Raw genomic sequence first — 27,216 nt, 5'->3', positions numbered from 1 at the left:
TCCTTTGGGAGACCCAGTGGTGTCTCCTTCTCTAGAGGTTCTTGAATTGAGGCTGGATGGCTGTCTATTGGGCGGCTTTGGGTATCTTCCTGTCCAGTTTAAGGAGGTTGGACTAGATGCCCTTTGGGAGATCCTTCCAGTGGCATCTCCTTCTCTGGAGGTTCTTGAATTGAGGCTGGATGGCTGTCTATTGCGAGGACTTTGAGTATCTTCCTGCCTGGCTTAAGGAGGTTGGACTAGACGCCCTTTGGGGGTCCCTTCTAATGGGGTCTCCTTCTCTGGAGGTTCTTGAATTGAGGGTGAATGGCTGTTTATTGGGAGAACTTTGGGTTTCTTCTGGTCTGTCTTAAAGAGGTTGGACTAGATGCCCTTTAGGAGACCCAGCTGTGTCTCCTTCTTTGGAGGTTCTTGAATTGAGGTTGAATGGCTGTTTATTGGGAAGGCTTTGGGTACCTTCTTACATGGCTTAAGAAGACTGGACTGGATGCCCTTTAGGGGTCCCTTCCGATGGAGTCTCCTTCTCTGGAGGTTCTTGAATGGAGGCTGGATGGCTGTCTATTGCGAGGACTTTGAGTATCTTCCTGCCTGGCTTAAGGAGATTGGACTAGACGCCCTTTGGGGGTCCCTTCTAATGGGGTCTCCTTCTCTGGAGGTTCTTGAATTGAGGGTGAATGGCTGTCTATTGGGAGAACTTTGGGTTTCTTCTGGTCTGTCTTAAAGAGGTTGGACTAGATGCCCTTTAGGAGACCCAGCTGTGTCTCCTTCTTTGGAGGTTCTTGAATTGAGGTTGAATGGCTGTTTATTGGGAAGGCTTTGGGTACCTTCTTACATGGCTTAAGAAGACTGGACTGGATGCCCTTTGGGGGTCCCTTCCGATGGAGTCTCCTTCTCTGGAGATTCTTGAATTGAGGTTGAATGACTGTCTATTGGGAGAACTTTGGGTTTCTTCTGGTCTGTCTTAAAGGAGTTGGGGATGGACTAGATGTCCTTTGGGAGACCCAGTGGTGTCTCCTTCTCTAGAGGTTCTTGAATTGAGGCTGGATGGCTGTCTATTGGGCGGCTTTGGGTATCTTCCTGTCCAGTTTAAGGAGGTTGGACTAGATGCCCTTTGGGAGATCCTTCCAGTGGCATCTCCTTCTCTGGAGGTTCTTGAATTGAAGTTGAATGGCTGTTTATTGGGAAGGCTTTGGGTACCTTCTTACATGGCTTAAGAAGACTGGACTAGATGCCCTTTGGGGGTCCCTTCCGATGGAGTCTCCTTCTCTGGAGGTTCTCGAATTGAGGTTGAATGGTTGTCTATTGGGAGGGCTTTGGGTACCTCCCTATCTGCCTTAAGGACGTTGGACTAGATGCCTTTTAGGGGTCCCATCCAATGGAGTCTCCTTCTCTGGAGGTTCTTGAATTGAGGCTGAATGGCTGGCCATTAGGGAGGACTTTGGGTACCTTCTGGCCTAAGGAGGTTGGACTAGATGCCCTTTGGGGGCCCCTTCCAATGGAGTCTCCTCTGGAGGTTCTTGAATTGAAGTTGAATGGCTGTTTATTGGGAAGGCTTTGGGTACCTTCTTACATGGCTTAAGAAGACTGGACTAGATGCCCTTTGGGGTCCCTTCCGATGGAGTCTCCTTCTCTGGAGGTTCTTGAATTGAAGCTGAATGGCTGTCTATTGGGAAGGTTTTGGGTATCTTCCTGCCTGGCTTCAGGAGGTTGGACTAGATGCCCTTTGGGGGACTCCTTCTTTCTCCTTCTGCCTTTGTATATGAGGGCAGGAGTGGGGGAATTATTCAGGCAACACACCTAGTGACTACAAGCAACACACTTGTGTAGGCATGGGCCAACTTGGGCCCTCCTTCCAAGTGTTTTGGACTTCAACTCCCATCATTCCTAACAGCCTCAGGCCCCTTTCTTTTCCCCCTCAGCCGCTTAAGCGGCTGAGGGGGAAAGAAAGGGGCCTGAGGCTGTTAGGAATGATGGGAGTTGAAGTCCAAAACACCTGGAAGGCCCAAGTTGGCCCATGTCTGGCATTGATGCACCCTCAGCCCAAATCCACTTGTGACCACTGCACACTAAGAACAATGCAAGGAAGCCTCCATTGATAGAGGCAAGACATAAAAGAGGTGGAAAAGGGACTATAAGCCACTCCGAAACTATTTCCATAAACGCGTCTCTCCGGATTTCCTAGCGCTTCCCAGCTTGAGTCTTTTCAAGTTCGTTCTTGCAGTGGCTTCAAGGTTCCCAATCTAATCTTTTCAGCTGCTATTGCAAACACGGGATAAGAGAGATACTTGGTTCCGTTGATAGCGGGTTTTTTATTTGTTGTGTTATCGACTTACAGAACGATATCCGGCCTTCGTGCCAAGAAGAGGAATACAGTGGTTTGGTAGTATCGTTTTCAAGCGACATCCAACGAAAACAGTACACGCTACAAAAGTTGTAAGGAGTTTTCAAACAGTAGATATACCAAGGACTCGTTGTTATTTCAACAGCTTTATAAATAAATAATTTTATTTGAAATAACAATGAGTCCTTGGTATCGACTGGTATAGAATCCTAGAATCCAAAGGCCATCCAGTCCAACCCCATTCTGCCAAGAAGCAGGAACATTGCATTCAAAGCACCCCCGACAGATGGACATCCAGCCTCTGCTTCAAAGCCTCCAAAGAAGGAGCCTCCACCACACTCTGGGGCAGAGAGTTCCACTGCTAAACGGCTCTCAGAGTCAGGAAGTTCTTTCTCATGTTCAAGTGGAATCTCCTTTCTTGTAGTTTGAAGCCATTGTCCCATTGCGTCCTAGTCTCCAGGGGAGCAGGAAACATGCTTACTCCCTCCTCCCTATGACTTTCTCTCACATACTTATACATGGCTATCACGTCTCCTCTCAGCCTTCTCTTCTTCAGGCTAAACATGCCCAGCTCTTTAAGCCGCTCCTCATAGGGCTTGTTCTCCAGACCCTTGATCATTTGAGTTGCCCTCCTCTGGACACATTCCAGCTTAGAGTCAACATTTCCCTTCAATTGTGATGCCCAGAATTGGACACAGTATTCCAGATGTGGTCCGACCAAGGTAGAATACAGGGGGAGCATGACTCCCTGGATAATAATAATAATAATAATAATAATAATAATAATAATACAATACACTAATACAATACACCAGACATCACGATTGTGGAAAAGAAAAAAGTCTGGAGAGGCCCTGCTCACACTTCCACCTCATAGAATCATAGAATCAAAGAGTTGGAAGAGACCTCATGGGCCATCCAGTCCAACCCCATTCTGCCAAGAAGCAGGAAAATTGCATTCAAAGCACCCCTGACAGATGGCCATCCAGTCTCTGCTTCAAAGCCTCCAAAGAAAGAGCCTCCACCACACTCTGGAGCAGAGAGTTCCACTGCTGAACGGCTCTCACAGTCAGGAAGTTCTTCCTCGTGTTCAGATGGAATCTCCTCTCTTGTAGTTTGAAGCCATTGTCCCATTGTTTCCTAGTCTCCAGGGGAGCAGAAAACAAGCTTACTCCCTCCTCCCTATGGCTTTCCCTCATATCTTTATACATGGCTATCATGTCTCCTCTTAGCCTTCTCTTCTTCAGGCTAAACATGCCCAGCTCTTTAAGCTGCTCCTCATAAGCCGCTCCTTGAGGTTTTGGGCTTGAGTGTTATCAGTACGCTGATGACACTCAGCTGGTGCTGAAGATGGAAGGCCAACCGGACTCTGTACCCGATTGTTTCCATCAGTGCCTCGAGGCCGTGACTGGATGGCTGCGTGCCAGCAGGTTGAGGGTGAATCCGGCAAAGACGGAGATCCTATGGCTGGGTCAACCGGGCAGTGGGGATACCCAGCTGCCTACCCTGGATGGCGAGGCGCTACGCCCGTCATCATTGGTCAAGAGTCTGGGAGTCCTTTTGGACCCTCTGCTGACAATGGAGGCCCAGGTCTCCGCCGTGAGCAGAACCGCTTTTTTTCACCTGCGGCAGGCTAGACGGCTGGCCCCCTCCCTGTCCAGGGACGACCTCGCTACGGTGATCCAGGCTATGGTCATCTCAAGACTGGACTACTGTAACGCCCTCTACATTGGCCTTCCTCTGTCGGTGATCCGGAAGCTCAAGTTGGTGCAAAATGCAGCTGCTCGGGTCCTTGCGGGAATTCCGATGAGATGCCACATCACCCCCATCTTACTACAGCTGCATTGGTTACCAATTGAGCACCAGATCACTTTCAAAGGGATGGTACTCACCTTGAAGGCCTTGCATGGTCTTGGGCCAATGTACCTGAGGGACCGCCTCATCCCCTACCAACCCCAGAGATCCCTCTGCTCTGAGGACCAAGATCAACTGGAAATTCCCAGCGTCAAGACCTTTCGTCTAACAGCAACCAGATGCAGAGCCTTCACAGCAGTGGCCCCATCACTCTGGAATACTCTGCCACCTGAAGTCTGTGCCTTGTGGGACTTATCAGCTTTCCGCAGGGCATGTAAGACATATCTGTTTCGACAGGCCTTTGATCTTTGATATTGCTGTTTTAAAATTGTTTTTAAATTGTGTTAGATTTTAGCCATTTTTGTAAGCTGCTCTGAGCCCCAGGGGAGTGGCAGCATAGAAGTCTGAATAATCAATCAATCAATCAATCAATAAATGGGGCTTGTTCTTCTGACCCTTGAACATTTGAGTCACCCTCTTCTGGACACATTCCAGCTTAGAGTCAACATCTCCCTTCAATTGTGATGCCCAAAATTGGACACAGTATTCCAGGTGTGGTCCGACCAAGGCAGAATAGAGCATGGGGAGCAGGACTTCCCTGGATGATTTTATTTGTCGTGTCAGGGCAACCAGTCCATTATATTACATTTCTAACAGAACAAAGCAAACAAACAGACAAAATACAAAATTTGTGAGTTTGGTAGTTGATTAAATGTCCTTTGACCAGTATCTGGCCACTTGAAGTGTTTCTGGTGTTGCTGCAAGAAGGTCCTCCATGGTGCATCATGTGGCAGGGCTCAGGTTGCATTGCAGCAGGTGGTCAGTGGTTTGCTCTTCTCCACACTCGCATGTCGAGGATTCCACTTTGTGGCCCCATTTCTTGAGGTTGGCTCTGCATCTCGTGGTGCCAGAGCACAGTCTGTTCAGCGTCTTCCAGGTCGCCCCGTCTTCTATGTGCCCAGGGGGGAGTCTCTCATTTGGTATCAGCCATTGTTTGAGCCTGCCACTTTTGGACTCTCGCTTGCTGAGGTGTTCCAGCGAGTGTCTCTGTAGATCTTAGAAAACTATTTCTTGATTTAAGTCGTTGACGTGCTGGCTGATACCCAAACAAGGGATGAGCTGGAGACGTCACTGCCTTGGTCCTTTCACTATTGGCTGCTACTTCCCGGTGGATGTCAGGTGGGGCAATACTGGCTAAGCAGTGTAATTTCTCCCGTGGTGTAGGGCGCAGACACCCCGTGATAATGCGGCATGTCTCATTAAGAGCCACATCCACTGCTTTAGTGTGGTGAGATGTGTTCCACACTGGGCATGCATACTCAGCAGAGTAGCATAGCACAAGGGCGGATGTCTTCACTGTGTCTGGTTGTGATCCCCAGGTTGTGCCAGTCAGCTTTCGTATGATACTGTTTCTAGCACCCACTTTTTGCCTGATGTTCAGGCAGTGCTTCTTGTAGGTCAGGGCACGGTCCAGGGTGACTCCCAGGTATTTGGGTGCGCTGCAATGCTCTAGTGGGATTCCTTCCCAGGTAGTCCTCAGGGCTCGGGATGCTTCTCTGTTCTTAAGGTGAAAGGCACATATCTGTGTTTTAGATGGGTTGGGGATCAGCTGGTTTCCCCTGTAATAGGCAGTAAGAGCATTACAGGGAAAATGGATGGTGATGATAATAATACTAATAATTCTCATTATTTATTTTTAATTATTCCCTGCCACCATCTCCCCAAGGGGACTCAGGGTGACTTACATGAGGCCAAGCCCAACAGTACAGCAAATATACAACATCAAATACAAACAGTAAAATATAATGAAAATTAAAATAAATACAAAAACAATATAAATAAGCACACCAAACAATACAAAATCACAGTAATTGGGCAGGACAATCTAGGCACTAGGCTCCTCTTGATGCAGGACAAAATCCCATTGGATTTTTTTGCTGCTGCATCACATTGTTGGCTCATGTTTAACTTGTTGTCCACGAGGACTCCGAGATCTTTTCCACACTTACTGCTCTCGGGCCAGGCATCGTCCCCCATTCTGTCTCTTTGCATTTCATTTTTTTTCTACCTAGGTGGAGTCTCTTGCATTTGTACCTGTTGAACTTCATTTTGTTGGTTTTGACCCATCATCTCTCTAATCTGTTAAGATCGTTTTGAATTCTGCTCCTGTTTTCTGTAGTCTTGGCTCTCCCAATTTGGTGTCATCTGTGGATAGCAAGATCTGTGAATGCGGGAAAGTTCAAGTGGGCTCAAACTGCATTAATGCTACAGTGTAGACCAGGCATGGGCCAACTTGGGTCCTCCAGGTGTTTTGGACTTCAACTCCCACAATTCCTAACAGCCTACCGGCTGTTAGGAATTGTGGGAGTTGAAGTCCAAAACACCTGGAGGACCCAAGTTGGCCCATGCCTGGTGCAGATGGACGCTTAAATGGGTGTGCAAGGTTTCCCATGTCAATGTAGATATGACAGACTCTCCATCATCTCCATCATTACGACCTTTATCATTATTATTACTATCATATATGGTATTATTATTCTATCAAGTTAAACATGAGCCAACAATGTGATGTGGCAGCAAAAAAGCCAATGGGATTTTGGCCTTCATCAATAGGAGCATAGTGTCTAGATCTAGGGAAGTCATGCTACCCATGCTCTATTCCGCTTTGGTTAGACCACACCTGGAATATTGTGTCCAATTCTGGGCACCACAATTCAAGAGAGATATTGACAAGCTGGAATGTGTCCAGAGGAGGGCGACTCAAATGGTCAAGGGTCTGGAGAACAACCCCTATGAGGAGCGGCTTAAGGAGCTGGGCATGTTTAGCCTGAAGAAGAGAAGGCTGAGAGGAGATATGATAGCCGTGTATAAATACGTGAGAGGAAGACACAGGGAGGAGGGAGCAAGCTTGTTTACTGTTTCCATGGAGATTAGGACAAGGAACAATGGCTTCAAACTACAAGAGAGGAGATTCCATCTGAACTTGAGGAAGAACTTCCTGACTGTGAGAGCCGTTCAGCAGTGGAACTCTCTGCCCCGGAGTGTGGTGGAGGCTCCTTCTTTGGAAGCTGGATGGCCATCTGTCAGGGGTGATTTGAATGCAACATTCCTGCTTCTTGGCAGAATGGGGTTGGACTGGATGGCCCAGGAGGTCTCTTTGATTCTATGATTCTATGATTATTATTACTATCATATATGGTATTATTATTCTATCTGTTTGGCCCTGATAGGAGGCCGGATGCCCATCCAGGTGGGCGCCTCTTTTGAACCCAGCACGATCCTTGTCATGTTCACAAAAGAAAGGCTCAGGATCAGTCAGACCCTGGAACACATATGTTTCCCTTTGGACTTCCAAAGGTTGTCCTCTTTATTCTGTTGTTGTTGTTATTATTAATAAGACTAATAAACGCTTGCACCGCAGGCCCCTTTCATCTTGAGTCAGAGGTGGAAAGGGAAGTGAGGCTGCAACGTCTAGCCGGAGTGTGCATGCGCCTCGTTGCACGTACACAAAGAGAGTCACTATGAATTTCCTCCTCTTTTTTATTTTTTTTGGAGGGAACGGCGTTCCAGAGAAGTCAAGAGGAAATGCAAAACAGTGCTCTGTGGTTTATGGCTTTGCTAGATCGAATCCAGAATACGTTCCTCGCTAACTCTCAGGTTGCATCTACACTGTACAGTTGACGCAGTTTGATGCCACTTTAACTGCAATAGTTGTGGAATCCTGGGAGGTGTTGTTTGGCACAGAAGGCTAAGGACCTCCGTCTGGAGGAACCGGCATTTATTCCAGAGGAAGGCACCAAGGACAAAAATAGTTTTGTGTCCTTAATAACAGACACAGCGTCGCGCCCTCTTTTGTATTTGAACTACTAACAAATGTTCAAGGCAGAGATGGCAGCAAAAGAGAGAGAGAATGAGAGAGAGAGAGAGAGAGAGAGGAATAAAGAGAGAGAGAGAGAGGAGAGAGAGAAAGAGAGAAGGAGAGAGAGGAGAGAAAGAGAGAGAGAGAGAAAGGAAGAGGAGAGAGAAAAAGAGGAGAGAGAGAAAAATAAAGACAAAGAAAGAGACAGACAGGAAGGAAGGAAGGAAGGAAGGAAGTGAGACAGACAGAAATAGAGGAGAGAAGAGAGAGAGAGAGAGAGAAAGAAAGAAAGGAAAAGAGAGGGAGAGAGAAAGAGAGAAGAGAAGGAGAGGAGAAAGAAAGAGAGAGACAGAAAGAAAGGAAGGAAGGAAGAGAGACAGAAAGAGAGAAGGAGAGAGAGGAAAGAGAGTGAAAGAAAGGAAGAGAAAGAGAGATGAGAGAGAGAAAGGAATAGAGACAGACAGAAAAAGAGTGAAAGAAAGGAAAGGAGTGAAAGAGAGGAGAGAGAAAGAAAGGAATAGAGACAGACAGAAAGAGAGAAGGAGAGAGAGGAGAGAAAGAAAGAGATAGAGAGAAAGAGAAAGAAAGGAAAAGAGAGAGAAAGAAAGAGGGAGAAAAAGAGAGGAGAGAGAAAATAAGGGAAAGAAGGCGAGCGAGAGAAAGAGAGGAATAAAGAAAGAAAGAGAGTGACAGAAAGAGAGAGAGGAAGGAAGAGAGAGAAAGAGAGGGAAAGCAAAAGATGGTAGAGAAAAAGAAAGGGAGAGTTAAAGCCTCGGAAGACAAGTATAGAATGCATCTAGTATTATTGCAGTTTGACACCACTTTAAATGCTGTTGGGTTATGGGAGTTGTAGTTCTGCAAGCCTTCCCTTCCCAAAAGGGCCTCGCCAAACTAGAACTCCTAGGAATCGCCTCATTGAGCCATGACAGTTTTTTTTTTCATGGCAGGAGTGACTTGAGAAACTGCAAGTCACTTCTGGTGTGAGAGACTTGGCCGTCTGCAAGGACGTTGCCCAGAGGATGCCTGGATGTTTTGATGTTTTACCGTCTTTGTGGGAGGCTTCTCTCATGTCCCCGCATGGGGAGCTGGAGCTGACAAAGGGAGCTCATCCACGCTCTTCCCGGAGTCCTCCGACCTGTCGGTCTTCAGTCCTGCCAGCACAAGGGTTTAACCCATTGCACCACTGGGGGCTCCGCCATGGCAGTTAAAGTGGTGTCAAACTGCATTCAATCATCAGTGTAGATGCGCTCCAAAGGCATTGGAGCCATATTGTCTGCTGACTTCTGGGAGTTGTAGTCCCCTCTTCCCAAGGGAACTGTTCCAAGCTCTCGAGTGATTTTCATCAACAACCCTTTTCTAGTGAATTTCTCAAATAATAAAGGGACTTCACATTTCAGTGAGAGTGACAGGCTCTGAACAGGAATCCCCCCCATTCATTCTGATCATTAAGGCACTTCGCATGCGCACAGAGGCACTCTGCCCTCCCACTCCTTTGCAGAGAATATTTCTTATGTGTTCAGAATATTGCGTATGTACAGTATGGCGTAGCTGTTTTGGCAACAGGAAAGGAAAGCGGTTGGACTGGATGACTTTTGGACGTCTCTTTCTATGACGTTGACTTTCTACGACATTGACTTTTGCTAACAAGCAAATGGATTGGACTAGATGACCTTTGGGGGTCCCTTGCCATGGCATTGACTCTCATTAACATACAAATAGGTTGGACTGGATGACCTTTCGATGACCTTTCCCTTTCTATGACTTTCTGTGTCCTTAACCCTTGCTAACATGCAAATGGGTTGGACTGGATGACCTTTGGGAGTCCCTATGACATTGACCTTCACTAAAATGCAAACGGGTTGGACTGGATGACCTTTGGGGGTCCCTTTCTGTGACTTTCTATGACATTGACTCTCACTAACACAAATGGGTTGGACTGGATGACCTTTGGGGTCCCTTTCTATGACTTTCTATGACATTGACTCTCACTAACACAAATGGGTTGGACTGGATGACCTTTGGGGGTCCCTTTTATGACTTTATATGACATTGACCCTCGCTAAAATGCAAATGGGTTGGACTGGATGACTTTGGGGGTCCCTTTCTGTGACTTTCTATGACATTGACTCTCACTAACACAAATGGGTTGGACTGGATGACCTTTGGGGTCCCTTTTATTACTTTATATTACATTGACCCTCACAAAAATATAAACAGGTTGGACTGGATGACTTTGGGGGTCCCTCTCTGTGACTTTCTATGATGTTGATTTTCACTAACAGGCAAATGGATTGGACTGGATGACCTTTGGGGTCCCTTTTATGACTTTATATGACATTGACCCTCGCTAAATTGCAAATGGGTTGGACTGGATGACCTTTGGGGGTCTCTTTCTGTGACTTTATATGACATTGACCCTCATTAAAATGCAAACAGGTTGGACTGGATGACCTTTGAGGGTCCCTTCCTATGACTTTATATGACATTGATCCTTGCCAACAGGAAAATGATTATACTGGATGATCTTTGGGAGTCTCTTCCAAGTTTCTGCGGCATTCTATGACGTTGTTCCCTGCCAAGAAAGAAGGGGTTGGATTGGATGACCTTTGGGGGACCCTTCCAACTCTCTATGGCATCTTAGCTGCCTCGAAGGGGCAAAGAAGCCTTGCCCCTTGCCTTTCTGTCCCACATTCCTTGCGGGCGGAGGAAGTGCAAACCCGGGGTCAAGTGCCTTTTCCTTGTTTATGTTTCTGGAGCGTCTCTGTTTCGGCAGCATCCCCTAATATGGTCCTTTTTGCGCGGCTGCCTGTCAAGCAGGCCCTCCCTTGGGATGTGGAGAAGACCATGTGGAAGGGCTGGGAAAAGAGATGCCTCGCTTTTGCACTCCTTTCCACTCATACACACACACGTGCAAACACATAAGATGCATATCTACCTTGTTAAAATAATGACCTTGGCATTACTTTCACTGCCCTAGCAGAGGAGTCTTTTTCTCTGGATGGCAATCTGTCAGGAAGGCTTTGATTGTGGCAGAAGGCGGTTGGACTGGATGGCCTTTGGCTGCCCCTTCCAATGTCCGTATTCTATCTGTCTATCTATCTATCCATCCATCCATTTGAGGGGCTGGACTGGATGTCTCTTGGGGTGTCATCCAACGTTACCAATCTGATTTTGTGATTCTATTATTGTAATTGTCATGCCTCAGGGCACATTGTAAGCCATCCGGAGTCCCCCTTCGAGGGTTGAGAAGTGATGGAACACAAATACGAGAAATAATCTATGCTTCTATGTATCTATTTACCTGCCAGCCAACCTATCACCTATCTACTTTTAGGGGGATGGACTGGATTGCCCTTGGGGTCTCTTCCAGCTCTATGAATCTATTATTCTGTCATCTATCTGCTATAAGGGGTTAGACTAGATGGTCTTTGGGTGCCCCTTCCAATGCCAGGATTATCTCTGTCCTTCCATCCATCCATTTAAGGGGCTGGACTGGATGGCTCTTGAGATCTCATTCAACTCTATCAGTCTATGATTCTATCTATCATCTATCTACTTTAGGGGGTTAGACTAGATGGCCCTTGGGTGCCACTTCCAATTCCACAATTCTACAATTCTGTCTGTCTGTCTGTCTGTCTGTCTATCCATCCATCCATCTATCTACTTGAGGGCATGGACTGGATGGCTTTTGGGTGTCCCTTCCAATGCCAGGAGTATCTATCTCTATCTATCTATCTATCTATCTATCTATCTATCTATCTATCTATCTATCTATCTATCCATCCATCCATCCATCCATCCATCCATCAGTCCATTTGAGGGGCTGGACTAGATGACTTGGGGGTCTCTTCCAACTCTTTGAATCTATGATTCTGCCATCTATCATCTATCTACTTGAGGGGGTTGAACTAGATGGCCCTTGGGTGCCCCTTCTATTTTCACAATTCTACGATTCTATCTATCTGTCTGTCCGTCTGTCCATCCATCTATCTATCTACTTGAGGGCTTGGACTGGATGGCCTTTGGGTGCCCTTTCCAATGCCAGGAGTATATCTATCTATCTCTATCTATCTATCTATCTATCTATCTATCTATCTATCTATCTATCTCTGTCTGTCTGTCTGTCTATCTGTCTATCTACCCATCCATCCATCCATCCATCAGTCCATTTGAGGGACTGGACTAGATTACTTGGGGGTCTCTTCCAACTCTTTGACTCTATGAGTCTGTCATCTAGCTATCATCTATCTACTTGAGGGGGTTGAACTAGATGGCCCTTGAATGCCCCTTCCAACTCCACAATTCTGTTATTCAGTATCTATTGAGGAGTTGGACTAGATGGTCCTTGGGTGCCCCTTCCAATTCCACAAGTCTATGATTCTATATCTATGTAGGAGTTGGACTAGATGGCCTTTGTGTACCCCTTTCAATTCCACAACTCTACAATTCTATCATTCTAAGATAGATAGATAGATAGATAGATAGATAGATAGATAGAAGAACCTGGTTAATCCATGGTTCTAAATGGTTCTAAAGTACTTACAAATCTAAAGTTCTGGTGGTGAAAATTTCAGAACTCTAACAAAACTCTCAAAACTTTATTACAAATAGCAGTTCCTAATTGGTTCTATCATAAAAATGACCAATAATGAAATAATAATTAAATTCTGAAAGTTTTGTTAGTGTTCTGAAATTTTCACCACCAGAACTTTAGTTTTGTAAGTACTTTAGAACCATCAGTGGTTCTCAACCTGGGGTCCCCAGATGTTTTTGGCCTACAACTCTCAGAAATCCCAGCCAGTGTACCAGCTGTTAGGATTTCTGGGAGTTGAAGGCCAAAAACATCTGGGAACCCCAGGTTGAGAACCACTGATTAGAACCATGGATTGCCGAGGTCTTTTATAGATAGATAGGTAGGTAGGTAGATAGATAGATAGATAGATAGATAGATAGATAGATAGATAGATAGGGGTTGGACCAGATGGCCTTTGGGTGCCCTTTCCAACACCCCAATTCTATGATTCTGTATTTATGTAGGGGTTGGACTGGATGGCCTTTGAGTGCCTGTTCCAATTCCACAATTCTACAGTTCTATCATATTTGGGTGCCTCTTCCAATTCTGCAATTTTATGATTCTGTATCTATGTAGGAGTTGGACTGTTCTAATTCTAATTCCACAATCCTACAATTCTTTCATATATATATATATATAGAGAGAGAGAGAGAGAGAGAGATTGAACTGGATGGCCCTTGGGTGCCCCTTCCAATTCCACAAGTCTATTATTCTATATCTACTTAGGAGTTGGACTGGATGGCCTTTGGGTGCCCCTTCCAATTCCGCAACTCCAGGATTCTATCACTTATCTATCTATGTAGGGGTTGGACTGGATGGCCTTTGGGTGCCCCTTCCAATTCCGTAACTCTACAATTCTATCACTTATCTATCTATGTAGGGGTTGGACTGGATGGCCTTTGGGTGCCCCTTCCAATTCCGTAACTCTACAATTCTATCACTTATCTATCTATGTAGGGGTTGGACTGGATGGCCTTTGGGTGCCCCTTCCAATATGCGATTCTACGATTCTAACATATATCTATCTATGTAGAGGTTGGACTGGATGGCTTTTGGGTGCCCCTTCCAATATGCGATTCTACGATTCTAACATATATCTATCTATGTAGGGGTTGGACTGGATGGCCTTTGGGTGCCCCTTCCAATATGCGATTCTACGATTCTAACATATATCTATCTATGTAGGGGTTGGACTGGATGGCCTTTGGGTGCCCCTTCCAATATGCGATTCTACGATTCTAACATATATCTATCTATGTAGGGGTTGGACTGGATGGCCTTTGGGTGCCCCTTCCAATTCCACAACTCTACAATTCTATCACTTATCTATCTATTTAGGGGTTGGACTGGATGGCTTTTGGGTGCCCCTTCCAATATGCGATTCTACGATTGTAACATATATCTATCTATGTAGAGGTTGGACTGGATGGCTTTTGGGTGCTCCTTCCAATATGCGATTGTATGATTCTAACATATATCTATCTATGTAGGGGTTGGACTGGATGGCCTTTGGGTGCCCCTTCCAATTCCGCAACTCTACGATTCTATCACTTATCTATCTATGTAGGGGTTGGACTGGATGGCCTTTGGGTACCCCTTCCAAGTGCCTCACTCTGTGAAGCGCAGCAGGTGACGCATCTCTTCCCAAAGGCCCCTTTGCCCAGTTTTCTGCTTGCTGCGCATTGGACCCGTGTGGGGATCCCCTATGCCCTCCACCAGGAGCCCACATTGGGACCCACATGTTCCCTGAGGAGCCTGGCCCTCCTGCCTTCCTTTTGCCTTGCCCTGCCTGTCTTGGCCTTGCTTGGGGCGTCTCTTTCCTCTGGGCGGATGCTATGACAACCCAGCCTCTCCCCACATACCAATCTGGAGGAGGAGGAAGAGGGCGGGACGTGTGGGGCGCAGGAGCAGCCCTTGAGCAAGGCATGCATGCGTCACTTGGAGGAGCGCAGCTGCAGCAGCCCTTGCTCCTCGGCTCAGGATGGTCCCTTGGAGGAGACGGGTAGGTGGACTTGTTGCAACCCATCCACAGAAGGATGCACCATTACGAAATGTAAACTCCATCCACAAGCATGGGCCAACTTGGGCCCTCCAGGTGTTTTGGACTACAACTCCCACAATTCCTAACAGCCGGTAGGCTGTTAGGAATTGTGGGAGTTGGAGTCCAAAACACCTGGAGGGCCCAAGTTGGCCCATGCTTGTGGATAGAGTTGTTTTGCTGGGCTTTAATGCAAATTTTGGGAGCGTTTTTGCACAGAATGCCAGTCTCCGAAAGAATGCCAGCCAGCTTGGGCATGCCACCAGAAGCCGGTTGGTCGGCTGAAGGCGAGAAAGTAAACAACAAACAAGGATTCTGCATTCTTTTTTGAAAGGGAGCATTCTTTAAGGCAACGAAGGGCAACGAAGGTCCAAAATGTATTGTCGAAGGCTTTCATGGCCGGAATCACTGGGTTGTTGTGTGTTTTCCGGGCTATATAGCCATGTTCTAGAAGCATTCTCTCCTGACGTTTTGCCCACATCTATGGCAGGCATCCTCAGAGGTTGTGAGGTCTGTTGTGAGGTCACGACCTCTGAGGATGCCTGCCATAGATGCAGGCGAAACGTCAGGAGAGAATGCTTCTGGAACATGGCCATACAGCCCAGAAAACACATTTCCGGGCTGTATGGCCATGTTCCAGAAGCATTCTCTCCTGATGTTTCGCCCACATCTATGGCAGGCATCCTCAGAGGTTGTGAGGTCTGTTGTGAGGTCACGACCTCTGAGGATGCCTGCCATAGATGCAGACGAAACGTCAGGAGAGAATGCTTCTGGAACATGGCCATACAGCCCAGAAAACACATTTCCGGGCTGTATGGCCATGTTCCAGAAGCATTCTCTCCTGACGTTTCGCCCACATCTATGGAAGGCATCTTCAGAGGTTGCGAGGTCTGTTGTGAGGTCATAATCTCTGAGGATGCCTGCCATAGATGCAGGCGAAATGTCAGGAGAGAATGCTTCTAGAACATGGCCATATAGCCTGAAAAACTAACAACCCAAAGGTCTAAAACATTGCAGAATTAGATGTTTTTTGATATATTTTTTCTATTTATTCTTCCCACTAATAGGAGGATGATATAATTTGTCAAAGCAGTAGTTTTCCAAATCATCACTTCTACGACTTATAAACCTGTTCCAACTAACTTGCCCTGAGAAGTATTTTAGAATTATGTCTATCTATCTATCTATCTATCTATCTATCTATCTATCTATCTCTGTCTCTCCATTCATCCATTTGAGGGACTGGACTAAATGACAAGGAGTCTCTTCCAATTCTGAATCTATGATTCTGTCGTCAATCTATCTTATTATCTATCTATTTATCTACTTGAGTGGGTTGAATTGGCGCCCCTTTAACCCCACAATTCTATGATTCTATCTATCTATCCATCCATCCATCCATCTATCTATCTGCCTATATACTTTAGGGGGTTGGGCTGGATGACACTTGGGTGCCTCTTCGAACTCCACAATTCTATGGTTCTGTTTGTCTGTCTGTCTGTCTGTCTGTCCGTCTGTCTGACTGTCTATCTATCTATCTATCTATCTATCTATCTATCTATCCATCTATCTACTTAAGAGGGTTTGACTGGATGACCCTTGGGTGCCCCTTCCAACGCCACAATTCTATGATTCTATCTATCTATCTATCTATCTATCTATCTATCTATCTATCTATCTATCTATCTATCTATCTGCCTATATACTTTAGGGGGTTGTGCTGAATGACCCTTGAGTGCCTCTTTGAACTCCACAATTCCATGGTTCTATCTGTCTATCTGTCTGACTATCTATCTATCTCTCTATCTATCTTTCTATCCATCCATCTACTTAAGAGGGTTTGACTGGATGACCCTTGGGTGCCCCTTCCAACTCCACAATTCTATGATTCTATCTATCATCTATCTATCTATCTATCTATCTATCTATCTATCTATCTATCTATCTATCTATCTACTTCAGAGGGCTGGACTGGATGGCCCTTGAGTGCCCCTTCTAACCCCACAATTCTATGGATCTATCTGTCTGTCTGTCTGTCCGTCCGTCCGTCCGTCCGTCCGTCCGTCCATCCATCCATCCATCCATCTATCTATCTATCTATCTATCTGCCTATCTACTTTAAGGGGTTGGGCTGGATAACCCTTGGGTGCCCCTTCAAACTCCACAATTCCATGATTCTGTCTGTCTGTCTACTTTAGGGGGTTGGACTGGATGGCCCTTGGGTGCCCCTTTCCAACTCCACAATTCTATGGTTCTATCTATCTATCTATCTATCCATCCATCCATCCATCCATCCATCTAGGGGGTTTGACTGGATGACCCTTGGGTGCCCCTTCCAACTCCACAATTCTATGGTTCTATCTATCTATCTATCTATCTATCTATCCATCCATCCATCCATCTAGGGGGTTTGACTGGATGACCCTTGGGTGCCCCTTCCAACTCCACAATTCTATGATTCTATCTATCTATCATCTATCTACTTGAGATGGTTGGGCTGGATGGTCCTTGGGTGCCCCTTCCAACTCCAGAATTATATGATTCTATGATTCTATCTATCTATCTATCTATCTACTTTGAGGGTTGGACTGGATGGCCTTTGGGCACCCCTTCCAAAGGCAGGATTATATATATATATATATATATATATATATATATATATATATATATATATTATACATATAGATAACAATGTAACAAATGTATGTGTATATATAAATTAGAATCTTTATAAATACCTTTATTTGTATGTATGCATGTGTGTGCATGTATGTGTGTGTGCATATACCTATATCTATATAATTATTGATTTTTCCCACTAGTCGAAGTATTGTTATGCAATTTGTAAAACCCAGTAATTCTCCAATGCGTTACTTACCCCACCTATAAACCTAATTAAAATCTAACTTCTGCTGAAAAGTATTGAAGAATGATATTCAGGTGTGTGTGGAAAGAAACGTTTGCACAAGAGAGTTGTGATGATGCCACAGAGAGATAGAGACAGGGAGAAAGGCAAATGTAGGCAAAAGCGTGGCCCTGTTTTGTGTGCCTACACACTCAGCTTTCACGTATCCCTCGCACGCATGACAGACGTCCATGCGAGGGAAGAAAGGAAGGAAGGCAGGCGCAGCAACCACCCTCCGACACCACTAAGCTCCGAGGCACTCTCTCTGACCTTGAGAAGGCCTTCCTCCTTTGTCACCGGGGATTGACGTGCCTGCTGTGCGTGCGTGGGTTTGGCACCAAGTTTGCACGAGGAGTGCCGTGAAAGAAGGGCTTTTGCTCCTTTGTGGGCCTGGGAGGATGCTTGGCTTTGAGGTCTCTTTCAAGGCCCCTTGCTGGACCAGTCCAGCCCTGGCCTTAAGGGCACCTTTCCACAATTGGTGAAAGGCTTTGGACACTTGTAATCATGGAATCCTAGAGTTGGAAGAGCCCCCAAAGGCCATCCAGTCCAACCCCCATTCTGCCATCACCATCAACATTGAATCGTAGAGTTGAAAGAGGCCCCCAAAAGCCATCCAGTCTAACCCCATTCTGCCATCATCATCATCATAGAATCCTAGAGTTAGAAGAGACCCCCAAAGGCCATCCAGTTGAACCTTATTCTGCCATCATCATCATCATCATCATCATCATCATCATTGAATCCTGGAGTTAGAAGAAGACCCCCAAAGGCCATCGAGCTGAACTTCATTCTGCCATCATCATCATCATCATCAACATTGAATCCTAAAGTCGGAAGAGACTCCCAAAGGCCATCCAGTTGAACCTTATTCTGCCATCATCATCATCATCATCATCATCATCATCATCATCATCGAATCTTAGAGTTGGAAGAAGACCCCCAAAAGCCATCCAGTCCAACCCCATTCTGCCATCATCATCATCATCATCATCATCATCATCAAATCCTAGAGTTGGAAGAGGACCCCAAATGCCATCCAGTTGAACCTTATTCTGCCATAATCATCATCATCAAATCCTAGAGTTGGAAGAGGACCCCCAAGGCCCATCTAGTCTGACCCCATTCTGCCATCATCATCATCATTGAATCCTAGAATTGGAAGAGGACCCCAAAGGCCATCCAGTCCAACCCCATTCTGCCATCATCATCATCATCATCATCATAGAATCCTAGAGTTAGAAGAGACCCCCAAAGGCCATCCAGTTGAAACTTATTCTGCCATCATCATCATCATCATCATCATCATCGAATCCTGGAGTTGGAAGAAGACCCCCAAAGGCCATCGAGCTGAACTTCATTCTGCCATCATCATCATCATCATCAACATTGAATCCTAAAGTCGGAAGAGACTCCCAAAGGCCATCCAGTTGAACCTTATTCTGCCATCATCATCATCATCATCATCATCATCATCATCATCATCGGATCTTAGAGTTGGAAGAAGACCCCCAAAAGCCATCCAGTCCAACCCCATTCTGCCATCATCATCATCATCATCATCATCATCAAATCCTAGAGTTGGAAGAGGACCCCAAATGCCATCCAGTTGAACCTTATTCTGCCATAATCATCATCATCAAATCCTAGAGTTGGAAGAGGACCCCCAAGGCCCATCTAGTCTGACCCCATTCTGCCATCATCATCATCATTGAATCCTAGAATTGGAAGAGGACCCCAAAGGCCATCCAGTCCAACCCCATTCTGCCATCATCATCATCATCATCGCCATCGGATTTTAGAGTTGGAAGAGACCCCCAAGGCCCATCTAGTCTGACCCCATTCTGCCATCATCATCATCATTGAATACTAGAATTGGAAGAGGACCCCAAAGGCCATCCAGTCCAACCCCATTCTGCCATCATCATCATCATCATCATCATCATCATCATCATCATCTTAGAGTTGGAAGAGATCCCCAAGGCCCATCTAGTCCGATCCCATTCTGCCATCATCATTATCATTATCACCCCAGGGCCATCCAGTCCAACCCCATTCTATCACCACCACCACCGCCATCATCATCATCATCATCATCATCATCATCATCATCATTGAATCCTTGAGTGAAGAAACCCCCCCCCCAGGGCCATCCAGTCCAACCCCATTCTATCACCACCACCACCATCATAGAATTCTAGCGTTAGAAGAGACCCCAAAGGCCATCCAGTTGAACCTTATTCTGCCATCATCATCATCAACATCAAATCCTATAGTTGGAAGAGATCCTCAAGAGCCATCCAATCCAAGGCCATTGTATCATCATCATCATTTAATCTGAGAGTTGGAAGATGCCCTCAAAGGTCATCTATTCCAACCCCATTCTGCCATCATCAATCATCATCATCATCAAATCCTAGAGGTGGAAGAGGCCCCCAAAGGCCATCCAGTCGAATCCTATTCTTCAATCATCATCATCATCAGATCTTAGAGTTGGCAGAGACCCCCAAGGCCCACCTAGTCCAACCCCATTTTGCCATCATCAATCAATCATCATCATCAAATCCTAGAGTTGGAAGAGGCCCCCAAAGGCCATCTAGTCCAATCCTATTCTTCCATCATCATCATCATCAACATCAAATCCTATAGTTGGAAGAGACCCTCAAGAGCCATCCAATCCAAGGCCATTCTGCCATCATCATCATCATCATCATCATTGAATCTGAGAGTTGGAAGAGACCCTCAAAGGCCATCTATTCCAACCCCATTCTGCCATCATCAATCATCATCATCATCAAATCCTAGAGTTGGAAGAGGCCCCCAAAGCCCATCCAGTCCAATCCCACTCTTTCATCATCATCATCATCATCATCATCATCATCATCATCATCGGATCTTAGTTGGCAGAGACCCCCAAGGCCCACCTAGTCCAACCCCATTCTACCATCATCAATCATCATCATCATCACCACCAAATCCTAGAGTTGGAAGAGGCTCCCAAAAGCCATCCAGTCCAATCCCATTCTTCCATCATCATCATCAGATCTTAAAGTTGGAAGAGGCCCCCAAGGCCCACTTAGTCTGCCATCATCATCATCATCATCATCATCATCATCATCATCATCTAATCCTAGAGTTGGAAGAGACTCCCAAGGGCCATCCAGTCCAACCTCATTCTACCACCACCACCACCATCATAGAATTCTAGAGTTGGAGGAGACCCCCAAGGGCCATTTAGTCCAACCCCATTATGCCATAATCATCATCACCATCACCACCACCATCATCATAAAATCCTAGTTGGAAGTGGTCCTCAAGGGCCATCCAGTCCAACCTCATTCTGCCATTATTATTATTATTATTATTACTATTACTATTATTACTATTACTATTATTACTATTATTTGAAACACAACAAGATGAGTCCACAGCAAACAAGATCACTGTGCTAGCTGTTGTATCTCATCACACATCGGACACTTCCCTAGTGTCTAGGACTGTGTGATGTTTCAGCGAATACAGTAATGTGTGCAGGGTGGCCTTTTGCAGCTGACAGGTGGTGATTTTGTCAGTGCCAATTGTGTTTAAGTGCAGGCCAATGTCTTTAGGCACTGCACCCACTGTGCTGATCACCACTGGGACCGCCTTGACTGGCTTGTTCCAGATTCTTTGCAGTTTAATCTTTAAATCCTCGTATCATGTCAGCTTTTCCAGTTGTTTCTCTTCAATCCTGCTGTTGCCTTGGATTGCAACATCAACAATCCATACTTGGTTTTTTAGCAAGATTGTGAGGTCAGGAGTATTGTGCTCCAGAACTCTTGTCAGTCTGAATTTGGAAGTCCCAGAGGAGTTTGATGTGTTTTATTATTATCATTATTGTTATTATTATTATTATTATTATTATTACTATTATTAGCCATTCCCTGCCACGCATTGCTGTGGCCCACTCTGGTGGTCATGGGGGTTCTGTGTGGGAGGTTTGGCCCAATTCTATCATTGGTGGGGTTCAGAATGCTCTATGATTGTAGGTGAACTACAACTCCTAGCAACTACAACTCCCAAATGTCAAGATTCTATTTTCCCCAAACTCCACTAGTGATCACATTTGGGCATATTGAGTATTCGTGTAGAATTTGGTCCCGATCCATCACTGTTTGAGTCCACACTGATCTCTGGATGTAGGTGAACTACAACTCCAAAAGCAAAGGACACTGCCCACCAAACCCTTCTAGTATTTTCTGTTGGTCATGGGAGAACTGTGTGCCAAGTTTGGTTTAATTCCATTGTTGGTGGAGTTCAGAATGCGCTTTGATTGTAGGTGAACTACAATTCCTAGCAACTATAACTCCCAAATGTCAAGATTCTATTTTCCCCAAATTCCACTAGTGATCACATTTGGGCATATCGAGTATTCGTGTAGAATTTGGTCCCGATCCATCACTGTTTGAGTCCACACTGATCTCTGGATGTAGGTGAACTACAACTCCAAAAGCAAAGGACACTGCCCACCAAACCCTTGTAGTATTTTCTGTTGGTCATGGGAGAACTGTGTTCCAAGTTTGGTTCAATTCCATTGTTGGTGGAGTTCAGAGTGCTCTTTGATTGTAGGTGAACTATAAATCCCAACAACTACAACTCCCAAATGACAAAATAAATTCCCCTCACAACCCCACCAGTACTCAGACTTGGGCGTATCAGGTATTTGTTGGATATTTGTGCCAAATTTGGTCCAGTGAAGGAAAAAACATCCTCATATCAGATAGTTACATTACAATAATGTTATGGTTGGTGGTCACCATAACCTGAGGAACTGCATTAGGAAGGTTGAGAACCACTGCCCTAAACGGTTCTGGCCCAGATTACCTGTCCGATCATATCTCCTGTTACGAACCATAACAAAGCTTAAGATCGCCAGGAGAGGCCCTGCTCTCGATCCCACCACCTTCGCAAACGCGTTTGGTGGGGACGAGAGACAGGGCCTTCTTGGCAGTGGCCCCCAGTCTGTGGAACTCTCTCCCTAAGGACATCAGGTTGGTCACCTCTCTCTAGTCCTTTGAAGACATGGCTTTGGGACCAGGCGTTCAATTAGTGGACAGTGGCAATTGGAAGGAAACTTAGGCTATCTGCGACATTGGATTTACCCTGACTTGGATTGGTTTTAATTGGCATGTTTACTTTGTTGTTTAATGGATTGTATAATGTCTTTTTAATGATTTTTAATGTTTTAAATGTAATTTTGATGGTTTATATGCTGATAGCATCATATGATGCTTGTGCGAGGCCGCCATGAAATAATCTATATAAATAAAAATGTAATGTTCGTTTGTGGGATTAACAGAACGCAAAAACCACTGGACGAATTGACACCAAATTTGGACACAAGACACCTAACAACCCAATGTATGTCCTTCACTAAAAAAAAAATGATTTTGTCATTTGGGAGTTGTAGTTGCTGGGATTTATAGTTCACCTACAATCAAAGAGCATCCTGAACCCTTGTTCCAATTGACTTGTAAACCTGTTGTTTTCCCAAACATACTGGAAGGTTCTTGTGGGTTTTTTCGGGCTATAGAGCCATGTTCTAGAGGCATTTCTCCTGACGTTTCGCCTGCATCTATGGCAAGCATCCTCAGAGGTAGTGAGGTCTGTTGGAATTAGGACAATGGGTTTATATATCTGTGGAATGGCTGGGGTGGGGCAAGGAGCTCTTCCCTGCTGCAGTTAGGTGTGAATGTTTAGCTAATCACCTTCATTAGCATTTGAAGGCCTGCCTGAGCCTGGGAAAATCTGTTGCTGGGAGGTGTTAATCTGTGCCTGGTTTTTTCCTCTCTGTTGTTTAGCTATTATAATTTTTGAGTTTTTTTAATACTGGTAGCCAGATTTTGTTCATTTTCATGGTCTCTTCCTTTCTGTTGAAATTGTCCACATGCTTGTGGATTTCAATGGTATCCATTGGCCTGGAGAGCCCAGTTGATACTCCACCTCAGACATCAGAAGAGCTGCAAGACCAAGAACAAGCCGTGAGAACACAGAAATGCTGGACCACACCAACAACTACCATGTCAGACTACACAGAGAAGCCATTGAAATCCACAAGCATGTGGACAATTTCAACAGAAAGGAAGAGACCATGAAAATGAACAAAATCTGGCTACCAGTATTAAAAAAACTCTAAAATTATAACAGCTAAACAACAGAGAGGAAAAAACCAGGTACATCTTAACACCTCCCAGCAACAGATTTTCCCAGGCTCAGGCAGGCCTTCAAATGCTAATGAAGGTGATCAGCTAAACATTCACACCTAACTGCAGCAGGGAAGAGCTCCTTGCCCCACCCCAGCCATTCCACAGATATATAAACCCATTTTTCCTACTTCCAACAGACCTCACTACCTCTGAGGATGCTTGCCATAGATGCAGGCGAAACGTCAGGAGAAATGCCTCTAGAACATGGCTCTATAGCCCGAAAAAACCCACAAGAACCTAGTGATTCCAGCCATGAAAGCCTTCGACAATATACTGGAAGGGTTTGGTGGGCAGTGTCCTTTGGTTTTGGAGTTGTCATTCACCTACATCCAGAGAGCAATGTGGACTCAAGCAATGATGTATCTGGACCAAACTCTACATGAATACTCGATATGCTTAATTGTGAACACTGGTGGGGTTTGGGGAAAATAGAATCTGGACATTTGGGAGTTGTAGTTGCCGGGATTTATAGTTCACCTACAATCACAGAGTATTCTGAACCCCACCAACGATAGAATCGGGCCAAACCTCCCACACAGAACCCCCATGACCACCAGAGTGGGCCACAGCAACACGTGGCAGGGGACAGCTAGTAAATAATAAATAAATAGTTTCCAGACCTTTGATCTGGAATCTAGTCTTAAGCTGAACATGAGCCAGGAATGTGATGCGGCAGCAAAAAAAGCCAATGCAATGCTACGCCGCATCCATAGGAGTCTAGTGCCTGGATGGAGGGAAGTCATAGTCCCATTCTGCTTTGGTCTTAATAGAATGGGATACACAGTATATAAAAGATACAAGCTATACAAAAAACATCAAATTGATATATTTTACTAAATTGATATATTTTACATGATAGCAGGGTATAGCTGCTGCTAGGTCCATCACAGAGCCTCTAACCACGCTTTAGCATTTTGCAACTCCGGATTTCCAAAAAAGGAAATATATTTACTTGTAGTCTCTTAATGAACTATAACTCTTTGGGAGGGGCTTGATAGCAGTGTGAATGCAATCATCGAGGCTGAATTCGATAGCACATGAATCAAATATTGACATATCTCCTTGTTCGGTTGCACACAACTTCCGCTGCAGAAGGAAAATCAATCGCACCCACTCCTGCCTTGGAAAAAAGTAACTTTGCAAAAGCTGTAGATGCCCACTGCAACAAGTATAGCCAGTGGAGGATTCTGGGAATTGCAACACACTAACAATAACTTATCCAAACCCTGGGAAATATCTCTAGATACATCTACATTGCAGAATTAATGCAGTTTGATACCACTTTTACGTGCTGTGGCTCAAGGCTATGGAACAGCTAACAGGGGCCCCACCTACACTGCCATATAATCCAGATTATCAAAACAAATAAGATACATTATCTGCTTTGAAGTGGATTATATGAGTCTACAGTGCCGTATAATCCAGATGATTGAAGCAGATAATGCACATTATCTGGTTTGAACTGGATTATGTGAGTCTACAGTGCCGTATAATCCAGATTATCGAAGCAAATAATCCACATTATCTGTTTTGGACTGGATGATGTGAGTCTACACAGCCATATAATCCAGATGATCAAAGCAAATAATACAGATTATCTGCTTTGGACTGCATGATGTGAGTCCACACTGTCATATAATGCAGATGATCGAAGCAAATAATCCACATTATCTGCTTTGGACTGGATTATGTGAGTCCACACTGCCATATAATCCAGATTATCAAAACAGATAATCCACATTATCTGCTTTGGACTGGATCATGTGAGTCTACACTGCTTTGATAATCCAGATTATCAAAGCAAATAATACACATAATCTGCTTTGGACTGGATTATGTGAGTCCACACTTATAATCCAGATGATCAAAGCAAATAATACAAATTATCTGCTTTGGACTGGATCATGTGAGTCTACACTGCTTTGATAATCCCGATTATCAAAGCAAATAATACACATAATCTGCTTTGGACTGGATTATGTAAGTCTACACTACCATATAATCAAGTTCAAAGAAGATAATCTGTACTTCATATGGCAGTGTAGAAGGGGCAAGGGAAGAGGATGGACTGGATGGCCTTTGGGGGTCCCAAAATTTGGTGAGGCACCAGCACTATTTGTCAAAGAAAGCTACAGACCTTTTGAAACTACAAATCTCAGAATTCCATAGAATGGAGCCATGGCACTTAAAGCGGTGTGAAACTGCATTAAATCTACAGTGTAGCTGCACCCTTGTTGGTGGAAGGGTTTTGCAGTCATTGAAGGAAGCTGAGGACAAAAGAGGAAGGTGCAGGAGAGAAACCGGGACATTTTAATATCAGTTAGAAAACTACAATTAAAGTGGATTAATGGAGCCTGTGTTTATTTATCTTGCCTTATATATATATATGTATGTTTCTATAGGAAGGAGATGAGAATGCTGGGAGTGGTGTTACCGCCACCTTAATCCTGTCCGTCTTCACCGCCGTTTTGGGTTCCCTGCAGTTCGGGTACAACATCGGCGTCATCAATGCCCCGCAAAAGGTACAGAAGGCAAATGGAGCTTAACGAAGCAAAGGGTGGGAGGGTTTGAACGCCATCACTGGGCCTCTGAGCATGTGCAGATGTCAGTTTGGAGAGCACCGGCGGCATCACTGGAGAAGGTATGTTTTCTGGTTTGCATTATTTTTAGATTGTTTACATTGCAAAGCAGATCTGGGCAAACTTGGGCCCTCCCTCCAGGTGTTTTGGACTACAACTCCCACAATTCCTAACAGGCTACTGGCTGTTAGGAATTGTGGGAGTTGTAGTCCAAAACACCTGGAGGGAGGGCCCAAGTTTGCGCAGGCAAGTAATGTTCTCCTGCTTCAGGATGACGAGGAGACTGACCATGCGTTCTTTTGCGCAGATCATTGAGCAGAACTACAATGCCACCTGGATGGAGCGCCAAGGAGTGGAGCACCCGACGCCCATCGAGCCAAACACCCTCAAGATGCTCTGGTCCCTCTCGGTGGCCATCTTCTCCATCGGAGGCATGGTCTCCTCCTTCATGGTGGGCATCGTCTCAGAATGGCTTGGCAGGTGAGCATGTGCAGAGTGCCTTGGGCCATCCATTGCACTACAATCGGAGAGTGAGCATGTGCAGAATGACTTGGGTGTTCCATTGCATCACGTTGTGCCACACTGGAGAATCAGAGTGACTCTGAGCACGCGCAGAATGCCTTAGGTGTTCTGTTGCACCGCATTGGGGAATCAGAGCATGACTTTGAGTATGTGCAGAGTGGCTTGGGCATTCCGTTGCACCGTATTGGGGAATCAGAATTACTCTGAGCATGCGCAGAATGCCTTCGACATTCCGTTGCACCACATTGTGCCACATTGGGGAATCAGAAGGCAACTCTGAGCATGGGCAGAGTGTCCTGGGCATTC

The 27,216-nt window shown here is 45.3% G+C and overlaps 1 protein-coding gene across 1 annotated transcript in view; it reads left to right on the top strand.

The window, feature by feature from the left end:
- Positions 1–14,542: 14,542 nt before the first annotated feature.
- The window catches only part of SLC2A4 (solute carrier family 2 member 4), a 35,016-nt gene continuing 22,342 nt past the window's right edge, over positions 14,543–27,216 (top strand). Inside the window, exons 1-3 of the mRNA XM_067469694.1 lie at positions 14,543–14,626; positions 26,212–26,331; positions 26,696–26,868. Of these exons, the coding sequence (XP_067325795.1) occupies positions 14,606–14,626; positions 26,212–26,331; positions 26,696–26,868 (314 nt within the window). The 5' untranslated portion in view covers positions 14,543–14,605. The remainder of the gene's footprint in view (positions 14,627–26,211; positions 26,332–26,695; positions 26,869–27,216) is intronic.

Source organism: Anolis sagrei, chromosome 6 (assembly GCF_037176765.1).
Source record: "Anolis sagrei isolate rAnoSag1 chromosome 6, rAnoSag1.mat, whole genome shotgun sequence".
Lineage (NCBI taxonomy): Eukaryota > Metazoa > Chordata > Lepidosauria > Squamata > Dactyloidae > Anolis > Anolis sagrei.
The sequence above is the reverse complement of the archived record's forward strand: the minus strand, read 5'-3'. Positions and strand labels throughout refer to the sequence as shown.